The 14495-nt window shown below is 37.6% G+C and overlaps 1 protein-coding gene across 18 annotated transcripts in view; it reads left to right on the top strand.

Annotated features, from left to right (window-relative positions):
* ADAM32 (ADAM metallopeptidase domain 32) overlaps positions 1-14495 on the top strand; it is a 177254-nt gene that overhangs the window by 42988 nt on the left and 119771 nt on the right. For all 18 annotated transcript variants that reach the window (XM_045055536.1, XM_019828535.3, XM_019828534.3 and 15 more), the window contains one exon: positions 12770-12851. In XM_045055536.1, the coding sequence (XP_044911471.1) occupies positions 12770-12851 (82 nt within the window). The remainder of the gene's footprint in view (positions 1-12769; positions 12852-14495) is intronic.

Here is a 14495-nt window from a genome sequence, read left to right as displayed (position 1 = left end):
TTTCTTCCAGATTTTATTGGCATATAATTGCTCGTAATATTCTCATTGTTTTTATTTTTGCTGTGTTGATTGTGATCTGTCCTCTTTCATTCTTGATTTTATTTATTTGGGTCCTTTCCTTTTTCTTTTTGATCAAACTGGCTAGGTGTTTATCAATTTTGTTAATTCTTTCAAAGAACCAGCTTCTGGTTTCATTGATCTGTTCTACTGGCTTTTTTTTTTTTTTTTTTGGTTTTGATAGCATTGATTTCTGCTCTAATCTTTATTATTTCTTGTCTTCTGCTGGTTTTGGGTTTTATTTGCTGTTCTTCTTCCAGCTCTTTAAGGCGTAAGGTTAGGTAGTATATCTGAGATCTTTCTTCCTTCTTTAGGAAGGCCTGGATTGCTAATACTTTGTTCTTATGACCGCCTTTGCTGCATCCCAGAGGTTTTGGATTGTGGTGCTATCATTTTCATTGGCTTCCATATACTTTTTAATTTCCTCTTTAACTTCTTGGTAGCCCATTCATTCTTTAGTAGGATGTTCTTTACTCTCCAAGTATTTGTTACTTTTCCAAATTTTTTTCTTGTGGTTGATTTGCAGTTTCATAGCATTGTGGTCTGAAAATATGCATGGTATGGTCTCAATCTCTTTGTACTTAGGGCTGATTCGTGTCCCAGTATATGATCTATTCTGGAGAACATTCCATGTGCACTGGAGAAGAATGTATATTCTGCTGCTTTAGGATAAAATGTTCTGAATATATCTGTTAAGTCCATCTGGTTCAGTGTGTCACTCAAAGCCATTGTTTCCTTTTGGATTTTTTGATTAGATGATCTGTCCATTCCTGTGAGTGGGGTGTTGAAGTCCCCTAATATTATGGTATTACTATCAATGAGTTTCTTTATGTTTGTGATTAATTGATTTATATATTTGGGTTCTTCCACATTTGGTGCATAAGTGTTTACAATTGTTAGGACTTCTTGGTGGATAGGCCCCTTGATTATGATATAATGCCCTTCTGCATGTCTTGATACAGTCTTTATTTTAAAGTCTAGATTGTCTGATATAAGTATGGCTACTCCGGCTTTCTTTTGTTGACCATTAGCATGATAGATGGTTCTCCATCCCCTTAGTTTGAATCTGAAGGTGTCTTTAAGTTCGAAGTGGGTCTCTTGTAAACAGCATATAGATGGATCTTGTTTTCTTATCCATTCTGTTACCCTGTGTCTTTTGATTGGAGCATTGAGTCCATTGACATTTAAAGTGAGTATGAAAGATATGAATTTATTGCCATTATGTTGCTTGTAGAGTTTCTGGTGGCATTCTCTGGTCCTTTCTAGTCTTTGTTGCTTTTGGTCTTTATTTATTTTTTCCCCCATCTTTTCTCCCTTCAGAGAGTCCCCATTAAAATTTATTGCAGGGCTGGTTTAGTGGTCACAAGCTCCTTTAAGTTTTGTTTGTGTGGGAAACTTTTTATCTCTCTTTCTGTTTTGAATGACAGCCTTGCTGGATAAAGAATTCTTGGCTGCATATTTTTCTGATTCAGCACGTTGAATATATCCTGCCACTCCTTTCTGGCCTGCCAAGTTTCTGTGGATAGGTCTGCTGCAAACCTCATCTGTCTTCCCTTGTAGGTTAAGGACTTTTTTCCCCTTGATGCTTTCATGATTCTCTCCTTTCCTGAGTATAATGTGAATTTGACTGTGGTATGCTTTATTGATGGTCAGTTTCTGTTGAATCTAGTGGGGGTCTTCTGTGATTCCCAGATTTTGATGTCTGTGTCTTACCCCATGTTGGGAAAGTTTTGTGCTAGGATTTGCTCACATAACACTTCTACCCCTATTTCTCTCTCTTCCTCTTCTGGGCTCCTATGATTCTGATGTTATTCCTTTTTAATGAGTCACTGATTTCTCTAATTCTTAAATTGTGCTCTTTTGCATTAATCTCACTCTTTTTTTCTGCTTCATTATTCTCCATAAATTTGTCCTCTATATCGCTGATTCTCTGTTCTGTCTCATCCATCCTTGGTGCCATGGCATCCATTCAAGATTGAACCTCAGTTATAACATTTTCTATTTCATCCTGACTAGCTTTTACTTCTTTCATCTCCACAGAAAGGGATTCTAATCTATTTTTGATTCCAGCTAGTATTCTTATTATTGTGATTCTAAATTCTGGTTCAGACATCTTGCTTGTATCTGTGTTGGTTAGTCCCTGGCTGTCGTTTCTTTCTGCTCTTCTTTTGGGGTGAATTTCTTCGTTTCGTCATTTTGAAGAGAGAAAAGGAATTAATGAGGTAAAAAACTGAAAATTAACAAATATTAAAATTAAAAAATTAAAAACAAATGCACACACAAAATTGAATAAATGATGCTAGATCCTAGGTGTGTTTTGGTCTGGGTGGTTTTGGAAAGGGGCTTGATACATAGAGAAAAAATGGGAAAGAAAAAAAAAAGGAAATCTTTTAAAATTTGAAAATTAAATACACTGAAGTAGACTAAAATGAAATGATGGAAGTAAAATAGAATTTGAAAAAATTTACACAAAAGTTAAAAATATAATAGAAAAAATTAAAGAAAAATAACTTAAAAAAATTTTTTTTCAACGTTTATTTATTTTTGGGACAGAGAGAGACAGAGCATGAATGGGGGAGGGGCAGAGAGAGAGGGAGACACAGAATCAGAAACAGGCTCCAGGCTCTGAGCCATCAGCCCAGAGCCTGACGCGGGGCTCGAACTCACGGACCGCGAGATCGTGACCTGGCTGAAGTCGGACGCTTAACCGACTGTGCCACCCAGGCGCCCCAAGAAAAATAACTTTAATAAAAATGATTTTTTTCTCTTTTTGTACTCAAGAAAAAGAAAAGAAACAAAAAAGAATAAAGAGAGAAAGTTGAATAGATGGATTGGCGAACAGGCTGAAATATGACTGAAATTACTTTGTTTTCCTCTAGAAGTCAAACTGTGAAGCACTTTATAGTCCATACACTAAGCAGGCGATGAGACTTGTGTTCCTGAAGAGCAAGGTTGCCCAGTTGGGCAGGGCTTAGGGTAACGGCTCCATTCTTTACTAGATGGTGCTGGGAGACTCTTGAGGTGGATTGTTGTGGTGCTTATAGGTGCGTATGCACATGCATGGGAACGGTGACAATGGTGGCACCCAGCTACCCAGTCTCTAGTATTGGAACTCTGTTCTCCCCGATCAGCAATTACACACCTGTCCTTTGCCTTTGGCCTCTGTCCACTCCCCGCTTTTACATAGTCTCTGATGAAGTCCCAGGCAGCACCTCCCTCCTGAGTTTTGTCTCAGATGTGGCTGTGTTTCTCAACCCCTTACTTCTGAGGGACTGTGGCTTTGACCCATTCTGCCCCTCTGCGGGAGGGTCTCACTGAGTAATGGCTGGGTGTTGGCCACATCCAGGAATGTTTGTGGGACCGTGCTGCCAATCCCCAGAGACTGCGGCTGGGTGTCAGCCCACCCCAGAAAAAGTTTGCAAGATAGTGTAGCAGCAGTGTTTCAGGGATTATGAAAAATCACAACACACATTTGGCACCAGGATTCACCCTTAATGACATTGTTCCAGCACCAGTGAATGTGGTTGTTCTCCCGGGTCCACTGGGGCATTGCCTTTGGGGGACCCTCACAGCCTCTACCAGGTGTCCTCTCAGCAGTGGAACTGCTTCTCCCCGTGTGGCCTGAGAACCTCCTGGACCCCACTCTGCTCCTGGGGATTCGGCCTTCCCACCAGAGCACCGCCAGGCATTGAGCTGCAGAGTTTCAGACTCTGTGCTCTCCCTTTTTTATAGTCTTAATGGCATTTATTTTATTTAAAAAATTTTTTTAATGTTTATTTATTTTTGAAACAGAGAGGGACAGAGCATGAACAGAGGAGGGTCAGAGAGAGAGGGAGACACAGAATCTGAAGCAGGCTCTGGGCTCTGAGCTGTCAGCACAGAGCCCGACGCGGGGCTTAAACTCACAGACTGTGAGATCATGACCTGAGCCAAAGTTGGACGCTCAACCCACTGAGCCACCCAAGCGCCCCTATTGTCTTAATGGAATTTAAACCCTCTCCTTTCTCCTTTCTCCCTTTCTAGTTCAGTCCTTGTGACTGTTTCCACTTCTCCATTTTCTGTCTATCTGCTTTGGCGCAGGTTGGGGGGGGTGCTTTTCCTGTATTCTCCCCCTGCCCCATCTCCATCCTCTCTCCACATACAAAAGTGGCTCCCTACCCTCCGCAGCTTCTGTCTCCCCCAGTTCACCTCTCCGAACTGCATACCTACTGAACTCTGTGGTTCAGGTTGTGCAGATTGTTGTGTTAATCCTCAGACCACTTTTCTAGGTGTGCAGGATGGTTTAGTGTTGGTCTGGCTGTATTTCATGGATGCAAGACGCACAAAAAACTTCCATGCTGTTCTGCCATCTTGGCCTTTCTCCGGGAAACAGTTCTTAAGGACTCATCAGACTCTGTGGCTACTCACAAGGCCTAGAACAGAGGACAGAAATGCCCAGTATTCCTGTGAAAGAGGGAATTTAACACACATCTAAGGTCCTAAGGAATTAGTTTTCAAAGACAGAGGCCATAGGTGCCATTTTGTGCTTTCCTTCTTCATTACTCTGGGTTGCTGGAATCTCTCAGAAAGAGCTTGTGTCTCATTTGGTGCCAGTTTTTATGGTTGCTACCCACGGGATACCTGTTGATCACCTGGCTCTGGTGGTCAATGGATTTACTTTCATGGATCCTATAGGACTGTAGCTAATGGAGAAATAGTTGTTGACTGGCTATACCCCACCAGGCACAGTACAGAGACAAGAAACTGAAATGCATGTCCAGTCTCTCTGTGAAAGAGGCTTATTAGTTATCTTCTTAGCTCTGGCCTAAGGGCCACATAGCTATGTACACATTGAATTAAACACACATCTGGAGACTGACTGTAATCCTCTTCAGAGACTGGGGAGGCTAGCAGGCACCATCTTCATATCCTTCCTTGTCCTGCCCAGGTCTTTGTTGTCTCCAAAGAGAGGAGCTTGTGCACATGTCTGATGCCTTAAGCCCAGAGGATACACCCCTTGTTAGCCCAGATTTGGTGGCCAGTGGAGCTTGTGTTCACAGGGTGAAGGGGTGGTTACAAATAAAGAAATGGTTCTTGATTGGCTATTACCCCAGGGTTCAGCACAGGAGTAGACCAAAATGCCAGTCGCCCAGTCTTCTCATGAAAGAGGTACATTTGCATACATTAAAGACTTCTGTCTTAGTGTCTGGCTTCTAGTCAGCCTGAATCTAGATGTTGACTGAGATGCTCCTATTTGGGACAGTGACAGATCTTGGCATACCAACTACTGGGACCTTTTAAATTTTTTTGATGTTCATTTATTTTTGAAAAAGAGAGAGAGAGTGCGAGTGGGGGAAGGGCACAGAGAGAGAGAGGGAGACACAGAATCTGAAGCAGTCTCCAGACCCTGAGGTATTAGCACAGAGCCCAACCTGGGGCTCAAACTTGTGAATCGCAAGATCATGACCTGAGCCTAAGTAGGATGCTTAACTGACTGAGCCACCCAGGTGGCCTGGAACCATTTGAAAATACTTTATTTTATTTTTTATTTAAAAAAAAATTTTTTTTTTTCAACGTTTATTTATTTTTGGGACAGAGAGAGACAGAGCATGAACGGGGGAGGGGCAGAGAGAGAGGGAGACACAGAATCGGAAACAGGCTCCAGGCTCTAAGCCATTAGCCCAGAGCCTGACGCAGGGCTCGAACTCCCATACTGGGAGATCGTGACCTGGCTGAAGTCGGACGCTTAACCGACTGTGCCACCCAGGCGCCCCTGAAAATATTTTAAAAATAGATGTTGCTTGGAGAATCACAAAGGCTTGAGAGACTACCAGAGGTAGGACAAGATTGAATGATAATGTTTATATCCTAAACAAGGTCACTCCTTTAAGACTAAGAAAGGTAACTGATTTATTTAATGCATAGAAACTAATACAAAGTCAAGCAAATGCAAAACAGGACTATGTTGCAAATGAAAGACCAAGATTAAATTTCAGAAAAAGATCTTAATGAAATGGTTATAAGTGATTTACCTGATAAAGACCTCAAAATAATGGTCTTAAAGATGCTGTTTGAGCTCAGGAATGTATGGACAAGGTGAGAATTTCAATAAAGAGACAAAATGTAAGGAAGTACAAAATAGAAATCATACCGCTGAAGATATAACTGAATGGAAAGAGACATTAGAAGCGTTCAGCAGCACATGAGATGAAGTGGAAGAAAGCATCAGTGAACTCAAAGGTCAGTGGAGCTCACCCAGTCAAAGCAGCAAATAGAAAAAAAGAAAGAAGAATAAAAGTAGCTTCTTAAAGGACTTATGGGAGAATGCCAAGCAGACCAATATTCACATTACAGGCATATCAGAAGGAGAAAAGAGTAGAAAACTTTGGTGAAGAAATAATGCCTGAAAACTTCCCTAACCTCGGGAAGGGAATAGGCATTCAGATATGGTAATTCCAGAGAGAACCAAAAAAGCCAAAGCCAAAGAGACTCACACCAAGATACATTAAAATCAAATTGTCAAAAGTTAAAGAAGAGGGAATCTTAAATGCAGCAAGAAAAAAAAATCCCAAATTGTTACATACAAGGAAACCCCATAACACTATTAGCAGATTTTTCAGCAGAAACTTTCCAGGCCAGGAGGGAGTTGCATGATACATTTGAAGTACTGAAAGAAAAAGAATGTTTATTAGGAATACTGTACCTAGAAAAATTGAGGGAGACATAAAGAGTTTTCCAATAAGCAAAACCTAAAGGATATCGTAACCACTAGACCAGTCTTACAAGAAATGCTAAAGGGATATGTTTAAGCTAAAATGAGATGGGCACTAATTAGTAACAAGAAAACACATGAAAATATAAATCTCACTGGTAAAGGTAAAGTAATAGTAAAATCCAGGGGCACCTGGGTGGCTCAGTTGGTTAAGCATCCAACTTTGGCTGAGGTCATGATCTCACGGTTGGTGAGTTTGAGCCTCGCGTCAGACTCTGTGCTGACAGCTCAGAGCCTGGAACCTGCTTCAGATTCTGTGTCTCCCCTCTGTCTGCCCCTCCAATGCTCATGCTCTGTCTCTTTGTGTCTCTCAATAATAAATAAAAGTTAAAAAATTAAAAAAACAAAAGTAAAATCCAGATAAATCTAATGTTGTAAATGGGATGGGTTCATCACTTATAAAGATAGCAAGAAAGTTTAAAAACAAAGTAGTAAACACAACTGTAACTACAATAATTTTTTAAAGAATACACAAGGTCGAAAGATATAAATTGTGACATCATAACAAAACATGGGGGTAAAGGCAGTAAGAATGTAGAGTTAGAATGTGTTCAAAGTTAAGTTTTTAAAATTTTTTTTTAACTTTTATTTTTGAGAAACAGAGAGAGACAGAGCATGAATGGGGAGTGGCAGAGAGAAAGGGAGACACAGAATCCAAAGCAGGCTTCAGGCTCCAAGCTGTCAGCATAGAGCCTGATGCAGGGCTTGAGCCCACCAACTGTGAGATCGTGACCTGAGTTGAAGTCGGATACCCAACCTAGTGAGCCACCCAGGCGCCCCCTAAAGTTAAATTTTTATCACCTTAAAGTAGACTGGTACAAATATAATTTGTTTTGTGTAAGTCTCATGATAACCACAAATGTAAAACCTACAAACCTTTGTAGTATACATACAAAAGGTAACATGAAATTAATGTAAACATACCATTACAGAAAATCATCAAATTAAAAAGGAAGAGAGCAAGAGAAAGAGAAATGAACAGGGCAGTTACAAAGCAGCCATAAAACAATAAAGTGGCAATAAGAATATACCTGTTGTTGGGGACTATCTATGATTGTTTAAATGTAAATAAACTAACTTCTTCAATCCAAAGACAGAGTGGCTAAATGGATAAAAAACAAGACACATTTCTGTGGTGCCTACAGTGTTCTCACTTCATATGTAAGGAGGCATACACACACTGAAAGTGAAGGAATGGATCCAGACAAAATAAAAAAGGAAACAATGGCCTTAAATAACATATTAGATCATATGGACTTGATATATACAGAATATTACTTTTAAAACCAACACAATGCACTGTATTCTCAAGCACATGTAGGACATTATCCAGGATAGATCATGTGGTAGGCCACAAAACAAGTCTTAATAAATTTAAGAAGACTTAAAGCATATCTGGTATTTTTTCTGATCACAATTGTATGAAACTGGAAATGAATACAAGAAGAAAACTGGAAAATTCACAAATGTATGGAGCTTAAACAAATGCTACTGAAAAAAATGGGTCAAAAAAATCAAGAGAGAAAGCAAAAAGTACCTTGAGACAGACTAATAGTTTATCCATTTTGTTTATCTTCAAAGAACCAGCTCTTTGTTTCATTGATCTTTTCTATTGATTTGTTTTAGCCTCTATTTCATTTATTTCTATTCTGATATTTATTGTTTCCTTCCTTCTGCTAATTTTGGGCTTGTTCTTTTTCTAGTTCCTTTAGATGTAAGGTTAGACTGAGATTTTTCTTGTTGTTTTGAGGTGTGCCTGTATCACCATCAGTTTTCCTCTTAGTACTGCTTTCTCTGAGTGCCATGGATTTTGGGCCAGTGTGTGTGTGTGTGTGTGTGTGTGTGTGTGTTTAAGTTTATTTATTTTGAGAGACAGAGACAGCACAAGTGGGGGAGGGGCAGAGAGAGAGAGGGAGACAGAGAATCCCAAACAGGCTCCACACTGAACTCACAAAACTGAGATCATGACCCGAGCTGAAACTGAGTCCCATGCTCAATTGACTGAGCCACCCAGGTGCCCCTGGGACATTGTGTTTTTCATTTTCATCTGTCTCCACGTATTTTTTTTTATTTCTTTGTTTACCTATTGGTTGTTTATTAGCATGTTGTTTAGCCTCAATGTGTTTGGTTTTTCTAGTTTTTTTTCCCCCTTGTAATTGATTTCTGGTTTCATATTGTTATGGTCAGAAAAGATGCATGATATAGTTTCAGTGTTTTCAAATTTATTGAGAGCTTATTTTGTGTCCTACCATGATCTATGCTAGAACATGTTCCATATACACTTGAAAAGACTATGTATTCTGCTGTTTTTTTGTATGGAATATTCTGTATATATCTGTTATGTCCATCAGGTCTAATGTGTTTATTCAAAGATACTGTTTTTCTTATTGGTTTTAGATGTGGATGATCTATCAATTGATGTAAGTGGGGTATTTAAGTCCCCTACTATTATTGCATTACTGTCAATTTCTCCCTTTATATTGGTTAATATTTTCTTTCTTCAGTCGGAGCTGAAACAGGTGTCAGTTGGAGGTCCTGGAGTATTCTGTGCTGGGGGTGCCCTTGCAAGCTGACTGAAGCTACAGTGGTGTGGGCCTGGATTGTTCTGATGGCTGGGGCTTCAGTGAGCAATGACCAGGGGCATCCTAGAGGAACAGCTGGGGTTGGCAGGGCTCACTGAGGTAATAAACTGGCCAGGGCACCTGTACCTTGCTCCCATTCACATTATCAAGATGGAAGGGGAACTTAGGGAAGGCAAACTGTTGCATTTACTACCTCTGTTGGCCTGGAGAGAGTTCTAGCAGCTGCCCTCCAACCCCACCCCCAATCCCGGTTTGGTGGAGTTCTCTGGGCTGGATCTTTTATATACTAGATGGTCTTTTAAATGCTGGCTTCTTTTCTGTGCCTCAGGGCATCCGGGAGTGGCCTGGAGGCCTGGTTGGCTATGGCTCCCAGACCCTGCTTTTATCTGCATTATTAAGGTGCAGGCAGAATATAAACCATTGCACTTGTCCCTCCAACCTGCAGAGAGTTCCAGCAACTCCCCTGCCATTTGGTGGATTTCTAGGGCTGGCTCTTTTATGTATGAGTTGCTCTTTTAACCACAGCTTTTTTGTCTGAGCCTAGGGCAGATGAATCTGCTCCTGGTCTCTTAGTACTGTACCTCCTCATTGCCATTCACAGTGTTGGAGGTGGGGGTTCTCTTCTGTCTTGCCATTCTTTCTTGTCTATCTTTTGTTGTACAGAAGCTGCTCAGTTAGCCCTCAGTTCTTTTTCAGGAGGAATTGCTATATAAATAGGTGTAGATTTGGTGTGTCCATGGTGGAGGTGAAATCAGGATCTTCCTGTGTCGCTCTCTTGGACCAGCTCTTCCTATTGAGTTTTAAGTGTTCTTTAAGCATTCTTGTACATGTCTTTTATAATAATATATGATTTAAAAATATTTTCTGGCTGTGGGTTGTTTTTTAAGTTTCTTAACAATATATTTTAAAAAGCAGATTTTGATGAATTCATAATTAACTTATCAATTTTTAATTGTATGAATTGTGCTTTTGATGTACCTAAAAATATATTTGCCTCACCTACGGTTATAGATATCTCTACTATGTCTTTTTCTAGAAGCCTTATAGTTTTAAGTTTTTCTTATTTAGATTCATTACTCATTTTGAGTTAATTACTGTATATATTATGAGGTATGGAAGAGGCCATTTTTTTGCATATGAATAATTAATTATTCACCAATCCTCAAAAAGATAGTATAGTTTCTCCATATAATTGCTTTTGCACTTTTGTCAAAAATTATTTGACCTTACACGTATGAGTCTATTTTCGTTCTATCCTTTTGTGAGGAACACACTGCCTTGATTACTATAGCTTTATAAAAACCATTTAAATCAAGTAATATAAGTTCTCCAAAAGTGTTGTTCTTTTTAAAAATTGTTTTGGTTATTCTAGTTTTTGCCTTTCTTCATAAGTATTAGATTCAGCTTCTCAGTTGCTATGAAATATTTTGCTGGAATGTTGATTGGAACTGTATAGAATGTATCTGGTAGTTTAGGGAGAACTGACAGCTTAATAATACTAAGTCTTCCAATCAATGAACTGGGTATATCCTCCCATTTACTTAGGTCTTCTTTAATTTCTTTCATCAGTGTTCTGTACAGTTCTATCAGTATACAGATCTATCAGTATTCCATTAGTATACAGACATTTCTCACATTGTGTTAGCGTTATATCATAGTATTTCATGTCCTTAGTGCTATTTTTTATTCTTTTTTGAACACAGGTTGAAAAGATTTAATTTACCTGTTTAAAAATTTTTTATTCAAATATATTTGAATGTTATGTAACATTGTAAATATAAGGTGTACAACATGTTAATAAATGCATTTATATATTATAATATGATTGCCACTAGTGGAAGGCAGCTATGCTCACCACTATACCACCAACGCTGCACAGCCCTGATTGCCACCAGTGGTAATAAGCACATCTATCATATTGTGTAATGATCATTTCTTTTTAGTGGTTGAAATAATGAAGTTCTAGGCTCTTAGCAAATTTAAAGATTATAATACAACATTGTTATTTATGTCTACTATACTGTGTATTCGATCTCTAGGTATTATTGATGACTCATTGCATGTTTGTACCCTTAAATAACATTAGCACTACTGTAAATGTTTCATTTTACTTTAGTTTCAAATATTTTATTGCTAGGTTATAAAAATCAGTTTGACTTTTATACATTGACTTTGAAACATGAAAACTTATTGAATACACTTATTTCTAGTAGCTTTTTTGTATACTGTGGGATTTCCTAGGTAGACAGTCACATCATCTATAAACAGAGAAAACTGTATTTCTTCTTTTCCAATCCATATATCTTTTATTTTATTTTCTTGCCTTATTGAACAGGCTAGGACTTCTAGTATGATGCTGAATACTGGTGGTGAGAGCAAACCTCCTTGCCTTTTCACAATCTATTGGTAGCACTTTCTTGGATTAAGAAAGAGTATAAACCATACTTAAGACACTGGGGAAAATAAGCCAAAGTTGCATGTTAAGTGTAAATACTTGTACACAAGTGCTGGAATGGTTAGGTATGAAAATATCAGAGATAACAGAACAGAGGCAGCAGTAGGGAGAAAGTGCAATGTGAAGTGAAGGAAAAGCAGTTGAAACTGAGGGAAGTTTCAAACTGATGACTGAAACAAGTTTCTTTATATACATCTTGGAATGTTTTTTTCCTGGTGGGAGCTATAAAGACGACAGAATATATTTGAAGCATCTATACCTTAAGTGGTTGAGAGTATGGTTGTAGATTCAGATTGCCTAAATTCATATCCTTTAGTAGCACTTATTAATGGTGCTACCTTGAGAAAGTTACTTATACTTCTCATCTGATGTTTGATTTGTTCAATAGAGGTGAAAATAATATTTATTTCACTGGCTTGACTTGAGAATTAAATGGAATAATTTATGAAAAACCTCTGGGAATAGTGCTATTATAGGACAGTTTATATGGGCCTTCACTCAAAGCAGAAATAATAATGTTAAGTTCTAGAACAATAAAGTCATTCCAATGAGAAACTGGTAAGCTTTTCTATATGAGAATGAAAATGTTTAATCCATATTAGTGTTCAACTATTAAAACTTTTTCATTGTCACTCAGCAAAATGCTTTTGATCAAAATTGTTTTATCAAAAGCAATCCTAACCAAATGTGATGAGAACAGTAAAGCCATTAAAAACTTGGATCCACTGAACATATTTTAGAAATATAACATGCTTAATCTCATAAGAATGTCTTCCAAATTTGAAACAATAAGGATGTATGGAGAGATTGTACCTCAGTTTGCTTCAGACTAGAATTTTATGGACTACGGACAAATTATTAGCAGGAAATCTCACCTCTGAATTATTTGCAAAATTAATTATAAATGTACACTTATTTATTTAGCTATAGAAATTATCCAGATTATGTGGGGGCAGCAGTTCCTGGAAAGATGTGTGTTACCCATTTTTCAGCTGGAATTGCTATGGTATGTAATTATTTTATCTTACTATTTAAAAAATATTTATACATTTAAAAATCATTCAGGGTGCCTGGGTGGCTCAGTTGGTTGAGCATCCGACTTCAGTTCAGATCATGGTCTCATGGTTTGTGAGTTTGAACCCTGTATCCAGCTCTGTGCTGATAGCTCAGAGTCTAGAGCCTGCTTCAGACTCTGTGTCTCCCTCTTTCTCTTTGCCTCTCCCCCACATGCACTCTATCTCTCTCTCAAAATAGACATTAAAAATAGCATTCAACATTATAGCAAAGATTTTATACAGTTTAGTTTTATATTTGCATTTAGAGATTACACTTACTTTCTATTACTGTTAAAAGTTTGAAGTGTGTAGATGAAAGAGTATTTTGCAGAATAACATCTTGTTGCAATTATTTTGGAAGTTGAAGTAGAATAGAAATATCATCAATACACATGCATTCCTTATTATATAGAATAGTGCCTCATGAGAAATTACCTTTAAAAAACTTTTATAACCCAAATAGATTTTTGCTTATAGACAGAAAATTAGACAAATAGTCTTCCTAATAAAATACCTTCAAAACAAAAGCAAATGAGGGGTACCTGAGTGGCTCAGTTGGTTAATTAAGTGTCCACCTCTTGATTTCAGCTCAGGTCATGATCTCATGGTTCATGAGTGAGCCCCGTGTCAGGCTTGGTGCTGACAGTGTGGATGGAGCCTGTTTGGGATTCTCTCTCTCCCTCTCTCTCTGCTTCTCTCCACTCTCGCTCTTTCTGTCTTTCAAAATGAATAAACTTAAAAAAAAAAAAAAGAATCTACCTTGTCTTAAAAAAATGAAAACAAATGATTAAACAAAAAGTATGATAAAAATTCTTTAAAATGTTTCAAACCTCCAAAAGTGTGTAAAAGAAATTTTTATGTCTATTTTAAATATTTATAGTTTTGGTAAATATTTTATATATAGAAAAATAAATTATTGATACAATTAGATGTGTTGTTGAAAGGTGAAGTAATTTGTTGAGAAATTTTCCCATCCTATTCATTTTTTTAAAAAAACAAATTTAAGTACTAAAAATTTTTTTAAGTTTATTTATTTTGAGACAGAGCATAAGAAGTGGGGAGAAGCAGAGAGAGAGACAGATATACACACAAAGCTCCAGGCTCTGCACTGTCAGCACAGAGCCCAACACAAGGCTTGAACCCATGAACTGTGAGATCATGACCTGAGCTGAAGTCAGACAGTTAACTGACTGAGCCACCCAGGTGCCCCTAAATTTATTATTTAAAGTAAATATGCTCTTACCCTTATTTTCATTTATAAACTTCAGGCAATGTTGGTAATATTATCTTTGATATATTTAGTCCACTCTCTTTGTCATGTATATATTCTTACCTATTCATTATTTTAACAGTATATGTTTATCAAAATGTATTACTACATGCTATATTTATACATATATAGTATATATATTTGTAAATATATTTGTATATAGCACATATATATTTATGTATAATATATGTTTGGGTATTTATAATATATAGTGTATATATATTTATAAATATATATATTATATATAGTATATATGGTATATATTTATATATAGCATATAAAATACAGAACATACTTGTATATAGTATGCATATATTTATTATAT

The sequence above is a fragment of the Felis catus genome, chromosome B1 (genome assembly GCF_018350175.1).
Source record: "Felis catus isolate Fca126 chromosome B1, F.catus_Fca126_mat1.0, whole genome shotgun sequence".
Classification (NCBI taxonomy): Eukaryota; Metazoa; Chordata; class Mammalia; order Carnivora; family Felidae; genus Felis; species Felis catus.
The sequence above is the reverse complement of the archived record's forward strand: the minus strand, read 5'-3'. Positions and strand labels throughout refer to the sequence as shown.